General features: G+C 39.5%; 1 protein-coding gene across 7 annotated transcripts in view; it reads right to left on the reverse strand.

The window, feature by feature from the left end:
- LOC129779754 (putative fatty acyl-CoA reductase CG5065) overlaps positions 1-18559 on the reverse strand; it is an 81294-nt gene that overhangs the window by 22261 nt on the left and 40474 nt on the right. For all 7 annotated transcript variants that reach the window (XM_055787420.1, XM_055787421.1, XM_055787423.1 and 4 more), the window contains 2 exons: positions 4999-5082; positions 4807-4923 (listed from right to left, as the gene is read on the reverse strand). In XM_055787420.1, coding sequence (XP_055643395.1) covers positions 4807-4923; positions 4999-5082 — 201 coding nt within the window. The remainder of the gene's footprint in view (positions 1-4806; positions 4924-4998; positions 5083-18559) is intronic.

Consider the following 18559-nt stretch of genomic DNA (forward strand, 5'->3'; position numbering starts at 1 on the left):
CTCGCCGTATAAACTTTTCTTGGGAGAAAATGAACTCAACAAAACAGACAGCTTAAACCAAACGACCTATTTTCGAGCGGGAACGCACCTTGGTTTTTGATTTTAGTAAATTAAAATAAATCGTTTCATATATGAAGTCATTTTTAACACATTTTTAACATTTTTAACTGCTTCCATATAAAGGGTGTGTCACATCAAATTGCATCACGGAAAAAACGCTGTAGAAATTTAATTTTTAGGAATTATATCTTCAGCTTTCGCTTATAATCAGATAAGAGTGTATAGATCACGTTGGCAATGCTTCACTGTCAATTTTTCGTAAATTTGGAAAAATGTCGTCGAACGAAAAAGAGCGTCGTGAATTAATCCTGTGCACTCATTTCGAGAATCCGGAGTTGTCACATCGGGACATTGGTAAGATGCTGGGAATCGTCCAATCCACGGTCAGCAGAGTACTAAAACGATACTTCGAGAACCTAACCATCGACCGGAAGGTGAAGAACGGCAAAAATGGATGCTCCGTCAGTGAAAAAGATCACAAGCGTGTAGTTAAGCAGTTTAGACGTGATCCGAGAAGTTCGGTCCGGGATGTCGCCAATAAGCTGAATTTGTCAAGTTCATTCGTCCAGTGGACCAAGCAGCGGGAGGGCCTGCGTACATACAAGGTTCAGAAGGCTCCTAACCGCGACGAAAGGCAAAACATGGTGGGGAAGACGCGAGCCCGGAAGCTGTACACCGAAATGCTGACGAAGCCGCATTGCCTGGTAATGGACGACGAAACCTACGTCAAAGCGGACTTCCGTCAGCTGCCGGGCCTGTTGTTTTTCTCCGCAGAGGACAAATTCAGCGTTCCGGAGGAGATTTGCAAGCAGCAACTATCCAAGTTTGCCAAAAAGTACATGGTGTGGCAAGCGATCTGCTCTTGCGGAAAGCGGAGCGCCCCCTTCGTGATGACCGGTACGGTAAACGGGCAGGTTTACCTTAAGGAGTGCCTACAGAAGCGCTTACTACCACTATTGAAGCAGCACGAGGACCCGACCATCTTCTGGCCGGATCTCGCTTCGTGCCACTATTCAAAGAACGTGTTGGAGTGGTACGAAGCCAACGGGGTCACCTTCGTGCCAAAGGAAATGAACCCGCCCAACGCGCCGGAGCTTCGCCCAATAGAGAAATATTGGGCGATTATGAAGCAGGCCCTCCGGAAGAACCCAAAAGTTGTCAAATCGGAGGCGGACTTCAAGAGAAAATGGATTTCTGTTCAAAAAAAAATACAACCTGACGTTGTACAGAACCTTATGGACTGGGTTAAGAGGAAGGTGCGAGCATACGGGCTTGGGCTCGAAGTATGAATAAAAAGAAAATGCCAAAAGTTGTTTAACAGTTTTTATTTACTGTCTAAAATTTTCAAAAGGATCGGTCTACTGGGCGAATTTCTACAGCGTTTTTTCCGTGATGCAATTTGATGTGACACACCCTTTAAAATTTTACACTTACACTTGGTGCTAATTTGTTCACAATAAACGATTGGTCATTGATATGAAACTTCACGAAGCAACCCCCGACTTGCAAATATTTGCAATTTCAATTTCCCCCAGGCAGCTTGGTTTTGATGTCTCTGTTAGGGACCCGCCGCATGTTTTGTCAATTTCGACCAATCAGAAGTGGGTATTTCCGTTAAGATAGGCGATGAGATTTTTCAATTGTTCGATATTTAGTTTCATGACGTATATTATTTTCTTCAATAAAAAATTGTTATGGAGTACCGAAATCAATTGACGCAAAAATTTCATCAATCCATCATGAAATGACTGAGTAATAAGCGTTTGAAATTGGACAATTTTCACGATGCAATCGATTTTCGGTTTTCAATTTGTACCCCAATATGTTCCCGAAAGACATAATCCTACGTCAAAAATTGCAGTAACTCGGAAACGAGATACTGACAGGTTTGTAAATGACATTAACTCGTATATCACACGGTGTAAGTGGCTGCACTGCATTAACTAACTGAATCGACTCGTTGGAGCATATTCGATGATATACTCATACATATCGGGACACCTTTTGGGGGAAGTCGATGAACCTCTGACATACTCCTTAATCAATTCTTGATGAGCGCGAATTCTCGCTTCAGTTCCGCACTTTCTTGTGCTGCTTTTTTCTGCGGCCTAACTCCACCTCCAAGCCGATCTGAGTAGGTATTTCGGTTGTAGTTGTCGTTGCATGGCGGTATTGCATGCTGTCATTACAGCGCCAGTTCGATGTTTAGGCAATATCATTCATGGATGACACTTCCTGCATAGAGTATGTCGCAATTTCACAGTCATTCTCGCTTTACTAATCAATCAATTTCTATTATTAAGAAGTTCCCGATACTGCTCTGCTTGGATCAATATCTTTGTAAACATGTGTCGCAATTCATTTATCAATTCATCAACAAGCTATAAGGACCCTAATGATCTAACCTAAATCTAAACATGAATACAACATTACACAAAGCCACATACATAAACACTACATAAAGTCATCACATAAATCAATAATCACATGGCAGTTCTTTCAGTAAAAAATGACTAAATCTGCGACGAAGAAGCATTCGAGATAGATGAGAATCGAACTGCCACCCTGTTGAAAAGTCTTTACAGATCACTGATGCGTTCTGCAATGCAACAGCTATGAGCAAAGCTCTGGCTGTGTCAGCTATGGACCGACAAATAGTCCAGATTGATCAACTGATAACGACTCCCTTGATTCGGTAAACGCAAGGGGTCCGTCTACGACAATCTACGAAGAGCATGTCTTATGAACTTTCGTTGAACTGATTTAACTCTTTTGACACCGGGGTTTACATTCATTCGTTTGAGAATACACAAATTGACGAAAGTTGTCTTTGAATGAGGTCATCCGTCAGGTCCCAGATTGAACGACGTTTTTAGCTTCGAAAATGATCTTGGAATCATCTCCGTATCGATGTCAACTCTACTCAGAGTAGCAGCTAGCTGCATGCTCGATATGGTCGCTGCTCAATCTGTAGTCGGTGAAAATACTGGCGAATTCTTCTGAAAATAGTCCTGCTGAGTAGATGCCGTTAAACGCCATAGACGATTACAAGGCATGGCTCGTTCACAAAATCTTAAAACCGTTTAGGACTTGATTTGAGTTTCCTTTGTATTCCACGTTGATAAAGCTTACGTCTTGCAAAGCATTCTTACGTTTATATTCGTAGTTGATGCTCCCATGTTGGAGTTTTTGTGCGGTGTCTAGTGAACTTTCTCGATGAGTCCCTTTTTATGGATTTCAGTCGTAGTTCGCCGGTTTGCCATTGTTCACGAGACGCTAGAGGAACTTACGAGGGCAATCCGATAAGTACTTAGCCTACAAAAAAGTTTATTTGCGAGAGTGTGGCTAAGCTGTACTTATCGAGCAGGAATGAAGCGGAGGGGTGAAAAGCCGAGTGACCCTTATCCGATATATAGATAATCAATAGATCTAGAAAAGTTCGCGTTCTCGTATTCAGTCAGGTTATTGCAAATTCCTGCCTGGTGATCAAAGTCCTTTCACTAGGAGCAGAGCAATATTTGATTTGTCGCTTTCAATGAACATGTCGTTCATCTCAGTTTGACTTTTCCATATTTCTAACAGCTTGTTGGCTTGTCGCCTTCAGAGCTTTTCTCAACGCGTCTCCCGCCGTGTCCTGGGGTTAGGACCTTGACCACTTAAGGCCCCACTTAGATGTTTGGCTGAACTTTCGAACCCTGAATCTTCTTCCGGCCCGAATAGTATTTTACCCGGCAGCGTTATGGAGTTCTGTTTGACATATGCCTCGATGTCCATCAAAATTCAGTGGTTGGGATTATCCAAAATAGGCTCATAAAATATTCGATCTCTCGTTTTAGCCCGATGTTGCTGTTCAGGAGTTTGTTTGGGTACATCCTGCTTCTTGTAAGTTTTCAAATCATGCCTCATCGTAATCCGCTGAATCACTCCGATATTGGTACTAACTTTCAATGCCATGTCACGAATAAAGGCAGATCGATCTTTACGTATATAATTAACGACTTTCTGGTCCGATCCGTGGTCGCTAGAACCGGGACCAGGATTTGGCAAGAATCGGTACAGCCGGGGGTTGGAGAACTGCAGCCATGGATCGTGCTTATTGGCGAAAAATTGTGAATCAGATCTAATCTCTCAATGGGCTGTTGAGTCATTGTAAATAAATAAGAACCTGGTTTACGTCCATTTCTTGGCAGGTCCTCCAGGGAACGCTCATTGTCAAATTTCTCAATTATTCGTTTCACACTCCCCGGCCGAATTTTGACCCTTTTCTAGATTTGATTGTGTATTTCACCCTTCACGGAGCACCAAATGTATAAAACTATGACCTGCTGTTACGTTTTTGACAAGCTAAAAAAATATGCTTTGCATACATTTCTTTATGCATCCGTGTGTGAGTGATGACGTATCAAATGTTTGAGATTACTTTTCGATACACTTCTTAGTTTCACCCATCAGACATAATGTTCACGTTCTGCTGCTCCGAGTGCTAATTCATCTCAATCAGTCCTTTAAAATAAGCTACCAGTATATTTGACATTCATCCTAATTTCGTTAATTTCTACCATCGATAAAACTTCCAACACTTCGGCTGGTTCGTAAGTTTACTTCAATTTCGGAAGAATGTCGGGAGAGAGGATTGAAATCGTGACTTTTAGCGTGAGAGGTACTGATGTTTCTACCATATCACCTCCGACCACATAAGTCGTAGCATCCACTTCTTCAAAAATATTCCTTAAAATCTTTACTTACCGGCAATTTATACCAATCGTCAATGCGAGCTTGTGGACTTTTGCCTCGTTTTGACCGAAGTAAGATATAAATCGATCGAACATCAGGACACGCATACATAATTTTTTCAATAAGAACCTATTGGCGAAGAAAATGGAGTTCAGAAGTGTGTAAACAATCAAAACTATATTTTAATGAATTCTAATGAATTACCTTTCCCATAAATCCAGATCCACCAGTGATGAATATAGTTTTTGCTGAATACCACCGTTGTACAGGTGTTTGAGCCATAGTTTCCTGTACAGAAAGAGAAAAAAAATATAGGAGGTTGTGTCCAAGATACGACCGCATTGTTGACGTAGAACTACGCTGTTATTTTTTATAAGTCGCTTGTTTATACCTTCGGATATTATTCTATAATGCTGTAAATTTTAGAAACAACTGCTTAGTAGAATGATCTCTGAAATAGTATTGCCTCAAAGGAATCGCACCTCTAGGCATCGTTCGTATAACGTAAACCAAGCGCCGAACAAGCGTTCGCCATAGCATGCATACAGAGCCATACATTGGTGGCTTGAAACTACTAGGAATATAAACACTTCTCATCATTTTGCGCTGTTTTCAAAAGAAACGCTTGTGTTAATATTACTGGCCTCGAAAAAAGTTGCATTACTTTCTCATGCTCGAGAGAAGCGCAGCTGTCACTCTTAGTGGAGGAAGTTTTGCCACTGGCAAGCGAAACCTAATCACATACAAAATTCCAGAACGACATCTACTTTCTTGGTGACTAAACAAGCGAAATAAACTCTTTTTGTTAATAACAACCTCGAAAACAGTAGCAATGCTTCATTATGATCAATATTAGCGCAAATGCAATCCAAGTTGAAGGTAATTTTGCGACTGGCACGCGAACCCAAATAACTTATAACATTACAGTAAGACATTCAAGATGCTTGGTATTCCCCAAATAATTTTTTGGCGCGCAACCTTTACGCCTGATTCGCCATAACGTCAGTTTAATGCATTGATGCATTCTCAAAGGCAAGCCCTTATGATGACGGAAAACAAACAATGTTAACTGCTTGGAAAAAGACTGAATTATGCCACACAGCTTGTACTCTGCTGTAACACCCATCGATGCGAATTCGCTGATGAGTTTGTCAAGAGCGACCGCCATCACCACCAGCGGGGGAAGCTTGATTTTGGTTGCTGCCTGGGTAACAGCGCTTATATTTTCAACCGACGCGCCGAAATCGCCTACTTCGATGTTGTTCGATGCGGTGTCACACTCGCGAAGGCTCGGTTCAGTGCGAGCACTTTTCACTGCACCAACATCGCGTGCATCCTTAGATGACGCTTGCCTCGAAATTTTATTGCCCCTGGCAATGCGTTCGTTTTTTGCAGGGCTCGAGCCTGCCTTCCTCTTCTTCTTGCTCATCACACACTACGCGAAGCGTCCAATTTATGACGCGGAAAGAAGAACACACAATACGAATAATGCGAACAGAAAAACCAAACGAAAATATCCAAGTTGGATTACCACTGGTGGGGTCCAATCTTATATCGAAGCGCAGCGAAAACAAAGTGAACTGGATTGCTCAACAGTCCGAAACCGAATGAAAGTTTGCCTCAGCTAGATCCACTGTTTATACTCTAGGCAAGTATTCCCCTTCATTTTTCTACTTTTCCTTTGTTCACGGAGACTTTAAATCCTACGATTCCCTCTCCGTTGGTCGTCGATAAGTTGCTCGTTATTGATAGCTCTGTTCGGGAAAGCACACAAATGGACAGAACAAATGTATGGGAAAATGGAAACGCTTAAAGTTTTCATGAATTTTAATCATTTATAAACCAGGGGATTCTAATGTATAGCATATTAAACAAATCTCGCTTAATTTTTGAAAAGGTCCTATGTAACAAAAGACGAGTGGGTAATGTCGGGGACATAACCGGAGTGACGTAGGACTTTACAAAGGGAACAGCTTTTGCTAAATATATATTTTCAATATATTGTTTTATTTTCTTCTCCTACGTGAATACCTACCTATCTAACTGAAAAATGGATAAGTTTACTGTTTACTCTTTATGAATATGTTGAAGGTTCTGAACAGAACCTTTGATGTTGTGTTTTTGCGTTTTTTTTACAAACATTCTCAATTTCTTCTCACTATCTTATAGTTGCTTCTTGATATTTTTCTGAAGGCTTTGTACTTATTCAATGTTCAACGCCGGGCATCTTTTGGCGTATGCACATATCGTACAATCAAAATGATGGCTATGATAGGGAATGCATAGTGGTCTTCAGCTCATTCACTATCATATATTTCACTATTGAGCACATTACCGTACCTTGAACTGTGGTTTCGTAAACGAATGAATTGTAAGATTTGTAGTCTCCGCAAACAATGTAAATAAAAATGAAATGGAAACGAACTTTACGATCTGTCGAGAAATAGATGAGCTATAAACGTTCTGAAAAACCAACAGTGAATACAGGGACGGATGACCTTCGGATTAAAGTCCTTTAAAATAAGAACAGAGCAGCAGGAAATACATAGCTCATCATGTTGCTCCTTAGTTATGTTTCTATACAATGCAGATGTAACCTCAGTCAATTTTCAACATCAGTTATCAACCAAAGAAAGCAGTTCTTGCTACCGAGAAAATCGTGAATGCCATCCTTCATGAAGCCACTTTCAATTCGGGAACCATACATGGGTTTGTGAGAACTGAATGATCAACTTAAAAGACCCCAACCACCAAGAAGTTCAAAAACAAGCATAAACAAAATAAATCAGTTCATATTATATATCATATTATGTCACTTCAGAATGCATTGGTATTGTGAATAACTTTTAATAACTCTTCTTTAAAAGGTTTAATGGCCCTGAAAAGCGCCGTGTTTTACGGTGGCTGGTTTTGCCACCAAAGCAGTCTGTATAAACAAACTTTTTCCTTTTTCTACCTGCTGCCGTTTTGCGATTGCGTTTGCCACTCGCTGAAACTAGTTGTTGCCACCGAACCAAATGTGCTCTGTTCTGTAGGCGGGTTTTCTTATTGTCGTGAGCAGTATTGCAAGCCAACTCGAGCACTCCGCCGGCCGAAATTCTATAACCGCTATTAGGTATACTGGTGCTCCGGAACCAACCACACTGATTTACGGTTTGAAAGAGAATGATATATTTTTCAGCGGATCCGCGCGTTTTGTACTTTAGCGGTACACGCTCACAGGATAGAGAAAAATCGGCAGACTCAGCCAAAGGGGCGAGTCCAACGAGACGAACGAATGAGCGTTATAAGGCAGCGATGGCAAAAAAATACATTCATTACGATTTGTTCGCTCGTTGGATTCACATGCAGGCTAAAAAGGGTCCTTTTCAAGATCACAACATTATCTTTAATCTAAAGAGCTTATTGTTTTGTTATCACTCGATATCCCCATCTTGTTCGGCTAAACCTTTCTGTTTAGCGATTGCGTTTGCCACTCGCCACAGCTTTCACAGTTGGAAAATTTCTTCCCATCCTGCTTGTGACATGTTGTACAGTAAATTACATTTAACGCGACGTGCCGAAGCACCGCTCAGTGTCGCATTGGAGGCGATTTTAACCTGTTATTGAACATTTGCGATGACAGTGGTACAGTGTCGACTTTCAATGTGGGGTCATAATTTGGACCCCGAACTCTATGTTTACAAAAATGTCCAACTAAATATGTCGCAATACAGGTCCGTCAAATTAGCTATATGTCGAGCTAAATGTAAATTACTGTACTTTCAATCTGGAAGCAATTTAAGAATTCTTGAAAATTGAATAATCGAGAAAGTCCCCAAACATCAATAAGCTCAGCACAACTGCCAAATTCTCATACTCATCATATCTTGGCAAACAAATTATGAAAAAATCAATTTGTGTTTTATTATTATTTTGGATAATATTTTAGAATGCATTGAACTGTATTTCGTAAACTCTTTTTTGAAAGGTTTAATGGCACTGATGAGCGCCGTGTTTTATGGAATGGTTCCAATTTAGAAAACTTAGTACTCGTGGTTTTGAAAAAAACCATTTCGAACGCCCTCGATGCCGCCTTGTTCTGGATTTGCCACCAAAGCAGTTTGTATAAAGAACAAACTTTTTCTTCTGCTACCTGCTGCCGTTTGCGATTGCGTTTGCCACTCGCCACTCGCTGCAACTGCCTGTTGTTGTCTTGGTGTCCACGGAACCGATTGTGGTCTGTTCTGAATGCGGGTTTTCTTATCGTTGCGAGCAGCTTTGTCAGCTAACTCGATAACTTCGGCGGCCGAAACTATATATCGCCGGCTAGGTGGACTGGTGCACTGGTACTAACGCGCTCGGCCTAGCTACCCTTGCGGAGCAATTGGCGGATACACCTACGGTGAATTGCAGACCAAAACGGTTCGAGCGGGATTTTGCCTTTCCCTTCACTTTTCCTCCTTTGTCATGTCCAGACATGGCTGCTTGTGTTGCTTTGTTGATTTGATGTGATGCGAAACGATGTGGTGTACGGTTTCGATGAGAATGATCGTTACGGCAGCGGAGCGGGGATTTTTAAGCTGACTGCCTGGCTCGAGAATTACGCATGTGTGAGACTGCGACCAATGTTTCGTTCATATTTTTTCTTTTTCCTTTCCAATCATGCTTCATTGTATTTCGCTGCTGCTCTGGTTGCCCGTTTTGGTCGGTACGATTTGAGGAGCACAAAATGAACCAATCAAAAATGGGCACATAGTGCATTTGGACAAGGCTTGATATTTCACAATTATTCAATTATTTATCTCAAGAAAAATGAATTGTTATTCGTTATGATAGATGCGTAGATATATTTCCTATCAATTGATGCAAAAACATTTGCGATCTATTGAGAAATGCTCGAGTTATAAGCGTTCCAAATCTTGCATTTTTTCCTACTTGTTCAGTGCCTAGATTTTCATTTCACCCCCTATATCTTCCGGTTAGACGTAGTCCTACGTCAAAAGTAAACAAATCGAGTTAATGGATGCACGCTCTTAGTTTTCAATCGTTGAATGCACTACAAAAACAATCGTTCATGTATCTATCTTCTTCATCTTTTTATCGCCGATACAAAAAATATCCAATGTGCAGATTCGCATTTTAAGCACTCGGCTGTTACTTCGGACGCCACTTTCCTCCGACGCTCGGAACGTCCGAAGTAACAAAGCAGTCAAAACAACACAAAGTCGTACTTCGGTCGTTTCGGGTTTTTGTTTCTTACAGGCGTTGTTAGTGATTTCAGTGCAATTCAACGAGTGATAACAACAATAATATGTCTTTCGAACGAAATGCTGATATTTGAATTGCTGTTTAGTAGTTAGTTTCAGATTCGCATCGTGCAACGTAATATGTCCAATGTGCAAACGCGGCAGTCAAAACGTCCAATGTAACATTTTTCGTTCCTAGGGTTCAAATTTAAGCTCAAATCACTGAACAACAGTTACGATTGGTTTTTCAGAGTTATTCTTGACTGCTAGTGGTGAAAGTAGCGATAGAGATCGATACCTTTCAATACAATTCGCAGATTAATGTTCGGGTCTTCAACTTCGTTTTTCTCGAGTTGATGAAAATGTTACATTGGACCTTTTCAAAAGTTACGCGAGAAATCTTACGGAATAGTATGTAAATCGCCAAAATCCGTTCGCGGCAAAAATAGTTATTAACGTTAACTTTATTTCATAAAAACGTGACCTGTTTTCTGATTTGGCGCCCTTAATGAAAGACGTAGTTCTACGTCAAAAAGAACGACGCAATATTTCTCATGTACTTTTATATGCTAGAGATCAATAACAGTTCGGCTGAAAAGTTTATAAGGTAACACAGTAAAACTATTTTTTTTGCAAAATTCAATTTTATTATTCAACATATTTGCCTTCGATTGCGATACAGCGATCTTGCCACTTTTCGATATAATTTTTATAGTACTCTTTCCAAGTTTTTCTAGAATAGGCCTCAGTTTCGGTAATCACTTCATCATCGGTTTTAAATTTCTTGCCAGCGAGCATTCTTTTCAGGTCTGCGAACAGAAAATAGTCGCTGGGGCCAGATCTGGAGAATACGGTGTATGCGGAAGCAATTCGAAGCCCAATTCATGCAATTTTGCCATCGTTTTCATTGATTTATGATTTTTCCATTTTTTTCACAATAACAAAAGTTGCTTCACTCTCAATACTGTAACTCACGGCCGATTGCTGTCAAATTTTGACACGTATCCATTGGAAGATGGTGCTCTGTGATAGTCAAGTAGATTTTTGCAAGGGGCGCCATCCAGACGTCAACCCTATGAACTTTTCAGTCGAACTGTTATGTTCCGAAAGAACAAAAGAAAGTTCCTGTCCATCCATCATGGTCAAGACATAGCCTTCTTCTTCTTCTTCTTCAATGGCACTAACGTTCCTAGAGGAACTTCGCCGTCTCAACGTAGTATTACTTGCGTCATTTTTATTAGTACTTAGTTGAGATTTCTATGCCAAGTAACACGCCTTGAATGCATTCTGAGTGGCAAGCTCTAGAATACGCGTGATCACAGTGCAAGTCGGAGGAAATTTCTTTGACGAAAAATTCCCCCGACCAGAACGGGAATCGAACCCGAACACCCGGCATGTTAGTTGTGACGCTAACCACTCGGCCAAGGGAGCACAGACTTAGCCTACGACGCATGAAAATTATTAAGAAATCTGTGTTGAGAAGATTCTCCACATGCCGTAATAATTCGTGAAAATCTAGCTATGTTACCCCTTGCAAAAACTACAGAATCTTGTATAAAAGATTTTTTGGCGAACACCAAATTCGAGTTCAACGTAAGCTGAAGCTGAATTCGAAGAGAAAATTACACAGCCGAGGAGAAACATGGATGCATGCTGAAACGTTCCATGTCCACGAATTTGTTGCTTCATACATCATTCATTTTAAAAGCCCTTGGACTTCTCGGCTACTTCGATAGGATCAATCGTCAAATTAATACTGCTTACCGATGCGATGTAACATCGGGTTCGAAAAACCATGTTTCTCCGTTACATGGAATAAATGTTTGATACAGAAAATCTCCTAAGAAAGCAGGAGGAGTATCTAAACACAATAGAATCATTCATTGCGCCCTAAAACCTGTACATGCCAAATTTCGTTTCATTTGCTTGATTAATTCTCGAGTATTGTAGAAATTTGTGTTTCATTTGTATGGCAGCAGATATGTATGGATGAAATAAAGAAAAAAAAACTCACCAATGTAATATAAGATAATTACCAATACCGAACACAATTATCAATTTTTCTCTTCAGTAAAAATATGTTACTTTAATATAGAGAAAACATATTTGAAATGAAAAAGCTAATTTTCTTTCTGAGTGTTTATTCAACCCAATGCGAATTTTAATTGGACTAACAACACCTAATACTTATGACAGACATACAGCTGTACTTGCGTTGTACTTCGAAAATTGTATGTCTGTCACCATGTACAGCGCTAGAACCATGCAAGCAACTCGGTACAATCGCTGTACCTGTACCGACCTGTTTTACCGCGGTACATGGCTACAGTTGTACTGTGCGCAGCGCCATAGACGGTTAGTGGTGGGTAGCATGAACAAGCAGAATCAAATCACTTGATAAACGTTCTTTTCATTGACTTTCTTTTAAGTTAATAACTCAGATTGGAAACTTTTTTGTTGTGTTTGATAGTTTAGACACTAAATAAAAACCTTTTTCATTGAAATATGTGGTGGAAATTGGAAAAATATCTGATTGTCAGTTTGACATACGGTACAATGTACAACCAAAGTATGTCTGTCATGGTACGATGGTACCTGTACAACGCTGTACACGTACAACGCAAGTACAGCTGTATATCTGTCCCTGGTATAATACTATATGTAGACTATATGGGAAATCACTTTTTCTAATATTTCTTCACATTTCCAATTTTTCTCGTCGTATAAATTTTCCTTGGGTAAAAATCAACGCAACAAAACAGACAGCTTATACCAAACGACCCGTTCTCGAGCGAGAACACACCTTTGTTTTTATTTATGAAAATTGAAATAAATCGTTTCATATTTCAAGTCATTTTTAACACAACTGTTACCATAACAATTCTACACTTACACTTGTGCTGAATTTTTCACAATACACGATCGGTCATTGATACGTAATTTCACGAAGCAACCAACATTAAAGTTCCAAATTGTAACCGTTGGTTCCAAGCATTAATTTGAGTTCTACCCAAACAACAATATACTCCAACATAATGTTTTAATAACAATCGCCATAAATACCCACCGCCTGTTGCTTGTAAACAGTTGGCCCAATAGTGAACGGTGTGAAACCTGGGTAAAATGCCCACCGCGAAATACGTTTCATGGGACCATCTTTCATTCAACAGAGCTGCCAACTAGGCAAAACATAAATGAACTCACACAAAAGAAAAAAGAAAAGAAAAGCGTGGTAAAGAGTAGTGTCGGCGAACTACTTTCCACCATCAAGGAAATTGGAAATGCGCGCCGGAACAAGTAAATTTTAATAGTGCCAGAGCGCATCGAAAGCAAATAGAGAAGATAGGTAAAGATTGTTATAAGAAATAAAAGAAATTATAAGAGAAAAGATAGGAGAGTTAAAAAGAAGAGGAGAACCGGATGAGAGGAAAAAGGACCTGGACCTTTCAGCGGACCTTTTTTCTATATTCCATCTTTGTCTCCGCCGAGACGTGTGTTACCCGCCATTGAGAAAAGGGACGTTCGACTGTAATTTCCGCCATTGATAGTCGACGTCGAGTAAGGATACCGGAACAGAAGAGCCATATCCACGCTTGGAGTCTACAATGGGGGTTTCATGCCGTTTATACCACGGAGAAAGAACAGAGAAAGAGAGAAATATACGAAAATACTACTAAGTTAGAAAGCATGAAAGTCTGTGACGTCACAAACAGGATATATGCGAAAGCAATAGGGAAAATAGAATAGGGACAGAAGTAAATTGAAGAGTATATTCAAAAGGAAAGAAGGAATAAAAGAAGAATATTGTAGAAAAATCACATTTATCTCTATTGCGGTGTTGAAAATTTCAGTATTTCGGACTCAAAAGGAGTCGCCAGCCCTCGTCCTCGATTGGTTGGCGGATTTGGCTAGCATTGCCCAACCTTTGAGAGATATTTGATTGTGGGAGTAGTTGGTGGCTTTAGAGCAGGGGTTCTCCAACTATTTTGGACAAGAGACCCCTTTTCCAGAATGGAGTCATATCTCAAACCCCCATAGCCAGATTTTTTTGAGAATCCTATCTTTGGTTTTTTTTTCTTACTGAATAATTATCGGTTTAGAAACATTGCAGTTAGTTAACACTAAACCTACCGATGTTTCATGTATACCTATTCATAAAGCAATAGCAAACGATGTGTAATGCAATGGTTTTGTATCACAACCATACATATAAATCTTTCTGATATCAGATAGATGTTTGCCAGGGTCAAATTACCCGTTGCGGTAGTTAGGGCAGGTTACATATATTTCTCAGTAAAAAAAATAACAAGAGAGGAGTAAACACTGAAAAATACATTCGATGTATGTTTTGGGAAAAGTAGAGTAGACAAATGATGTTGTGGCAATGTAATTTGCAAGAAAATTTTGACTAAATGTTTAAAATGGGCAATTTGACCCCTCGTAGTATGTTTAGTGTTAAATGAGTAAATTTGACATTTTTTCTCATGGAAGCAATCTGGCGTAGTGGTAACATCCGTACCTCTCACCCAAAAGGTCACGAGCTCAATTCTCACTCCCGACATTCTTCCAAAAAATTAAAGTAATGTGACAAACCAGCCAAAAGTGTTAAAAATCACTATAATACAGAAAAAAATATTTTATCATATTATTCAACGAAATAAATAGACATAAAATTTAGTAAATACATATTAAGTGTAATTAATAATTAATAATACAAATTACTCACAAACTATAAAAAGCATTCAAATCCAAAATTAATACATCCGCAACTACCAAAATACCAAAATACGGTTTAATATTGGTTAGTCAAAGTCTAAATCTCCGCTTTCGTTGATTTTCCAATGGTTCCTTCGGTTTCGGGTTGTTTGTAACCACATTGAAGCTTTTTTCGACAAAGATATTGTTCAGCAATGTTCCACAACGCAGGATATTGTTTTTCAATATTGCGTTGTTACCAGAATTGTTGACAACCTTGATTGTACTCCTGCTTGAGCTCCTCATCTGTGTTGATGATAATCAACTTTTCTTGCTCTATTACCATGGCTCATTCCATGGCTGTGACATAGTACGGATTTATTATCCATCGAGGAATTTGAAAGTTTGGAAAATCCTAAAACATCTTAGTAATATACAGGGTTTTCCATTTCGGGCTTCCGAAAGTATACAGCCCTGCGCTGACAACCGTTTCACATAGCTGTCAACCAAAGCGTCATATCGTTAGTTGAATGTCTGCCATTTTACAATATGCATCGCACAACGTGTTAATTTTGTTAAATTATACTATAAAATTGATGAAAACCCGGCAAATGTTTTTCGAGCATTACGGACGGATTTTGGTCGTCATGGACGGCCTACAGAGCACACAATGGCTAATGTAGTGCGTAAATTCGCACAAACTGGATCCGTAGCGGATATTGTGAAACCTGTGCATCATCGTAATGTGCGTTCGGCCGAAAGTATTGCTGCTGTTGCTGCCAGTGTGAGGATGACCCGAATGTTTCGATTCCACGGCGTGCTCATCAATTGGGCTTGTCAAACACATCATTGTGGCGAATTTTGCATTTGGACTTGCACCTACATCCATATAAAGTCCAACAAAATTAGAGCGTGGTGACCATGGAATGCGTCGGGCATACGTCGATTGGGTGAACGAACAACAGCAGCAAAATGCTGAATTTTCGCATCAAATTTTCTTCAGCGATGAGGCACATTTCGAGCTCGGTGGCTATGTGAACACCCAAAATTTCCGTATATGGGGCTCAGAAAATCCGCACGTGATTGTTGAGAGGCCATTGCATCCGCCAAAAGTCACTGTTTGGTGTGCATTATGGTCTGGTGGTGTCATCGGGCCGTATTTCTTTGAAAATGAAGACGGCGAGACGGTAACTGTGAATGGTGAGCGCTATGGCCGCATGTTAACCGATTTTTTTTGCCACAAATTGAAGATATGGATACGGATGACATGTGGTTTCAGCAGAACGGCGCCACGTGCCACACAACACGACCGAACATGGCCATATTGCGAACGAAATTTGAGGGACGCATAATTTCGCGTTTTGGTGATGCCAATTGGCCGTCCAGATCATGCGATTTGAACCCGCTAGACTTTTTTGTGGGGTTATGCGAAAGACCGTGTCTATGCCAACTCTCCGCAAACTCTTGAACATTTGAAAGACAACATTCGTGAAGTTATGACCGAGATACCGCCCCATATGTGCCGAAAAGTCATCGAAAATTACCTGTTCCGGATCAAGGTGTGCGAGGAAGCCCTAGGTGGACATTTGAATGATGTTGTATCTCTCATTTCTAACTACAGCGTGCAGAAGAAACCGAGTAGAGATTTCGTCGTTTTACTCATATAGCTGAGCAAATAATCGAGTGTTCAAAGAATTGTTTCGAAGCTTATTGATAGCATTTATAACATATAACATACTATACTTCAATCAAAAATTTTCCGGAATCACCACCGTGTGGCGCTCTCAGTCACCCGTTTTTATTTTTATTTTTATTTTTGTATGTTGGCACATCTGTCATTGGCATTCTATATGATTTAGTAGTGCGATAGTTTTACATTTCTAAAAGTTGAGTACATCTGCTATTGTGCGTGCCTCGATTTCGTACAATTTGCAAAATTTGCAAAATTAACCGTTATTCGTGAACATTTGGCTTAAAACGAAACGAATACCATTCAGCAACCACCAAATTCACCTGATTTGGCTCCCTGCGACTTTTTCCTGTTCGAACGGTCTGACGGCCATACCGCAAACACCGTTTTGCCTCAAATTCAAACACTTCATTTTTTAATGTAAATTTACTGAACTTTAATATTTTATATCATTGCACAATAAAAACCCTGACATTCTTTGTAGTATAGGCTTCATTTTAACATCATTTACAGGTATCGATTCTGCCTATAGCTTATAATAATATGCATTTGTGTAAAAGTGGCTGTCAAAACCAGCGATAAAATGTTTGCTTTAGCAAATTTTTAGTAGTTATATATTTTTTCAAAGAAGTATAGCTAATTCGCTTTAATTTGATATATCGATCATCTGAATCGGTCTAGTAGCTCAAAAGTTATGATTTTAAAAAAAAGCATTTTGGATGTTCGGAATTGAGACAAATGTAATCAAACATATTTTTAGCTTTTCACCATGAATATGAATTTGTAAATTAATTTTATGGTGATCAAATGAAAGAAAAGACTCTATTGTATCCAAAAACTACATTAATTTCGCGAAAAAGTACCATTTCGAGTAATGAGACACTGTTTAATGGCCAACAAAGCTCAAGTGTTCGGAATTTGAGACAAAACTAATTAAAAAAATAAATGTTTCGTGGATTGGATCAACCGCTGGCATAATTGCGTTGCAGTCGATGGGAAGTACTTTGAAGGGGATTATATTGATATTGATGTATAATCTTGTATTTTTCATTTCCTGAATAAATTCCGGGACTTTCTGATCAAAGATATAGTCAAGACTGATGCGATCTAGGGCTCAAATTTTTTGCTACCAAATGCTGTCTGTGAATCACGCAGTGAATGACTAGTTGGAGAAAAAATATGTTGGTCTATAATCAATTGAATAACATTTTCCCTCTTCGAGACCCATCTCAAGTTTCCTGAAATAATTGAAAAAACTTTTTTTTTTGTTACGCCATGCATATAAGTAACCAAGCATTTTGTAAATTATTTTTCATTCACTTTATTCTAATTCACTTTATTTAGCTATCGTAACACATTGTAATCTCTTGAATTGAATTAGTAGCTCCAATGTATTTCAGAACGCAAATGAACTTTCAACCTAAGGGCAAGCTTGTTATACAGTAAAACATCAGGAGCATGTTTGGACATGAATTTGATGATGACTTCTTTTGTGTTAAATCACGTATATGTTTAAAATACAGAGATATTTTAAACGTGCCTGAAGGACGTGTACGCTCAAACACATTAATTTGCGCACAATTTTCATCTTGCGCACGCTCATCGTCTTGTTGAGTTTTTAAAATGTACAGAAATAAGACTTTCTACTAAAATATTAGTCATTCATATAAGAGGGTGGTTCACGTAACACAACTTATGCAGCATCTTAAATAATTCAAATTGTGAGGTGCGTGAAAGACACAACGTCCTATCCCTCGCAGTTGACAGTATAGCAGTGATGTTGATATTATATACTGGCAACACTAGTTAGCCATACATTGGACATCATTTCCACTCACAACAGACAACTGTCGAGCCGGTAAGTCATACTCAATATTTATTCCCTGTGTCGGGTGATTTCACTGTAGGTTTATACCGACTACATTGAGGAACATGTACAGTAAATATATGAATGCTTCACACAAATAAGGACATTTGTTATTTTATAGGGGTTGATTTTCAGACCTTGTCGACCCCCAAAATCAATTTTAGTTTGTGTTGACGACCTCTGGGAAACCGAAATCGATCCCAGGGGGTCAATATCGACCACTTTGAGAAACCCTGCTTTAGAGAAATGCGTAGGTCTTGTGGAGAAGGATAAAAGCGACACTGC

The sequence above is a fragment of the Toxorhynchites rutilus genome, chromosome 3 (genome assembly GCF_029784135.1).
Source record: "Toxorhynchites rutilus septentrionalis strain SRP chromosome 3, ASM2978413v1, whole genome shotgun sequence".
Lineage (NCBI taxonomy): Eukaryota > Metazoa > Arthropoda > Insecta > Diptera > Culicidae > Toxorhynchites > Toxorhynchites rutilus.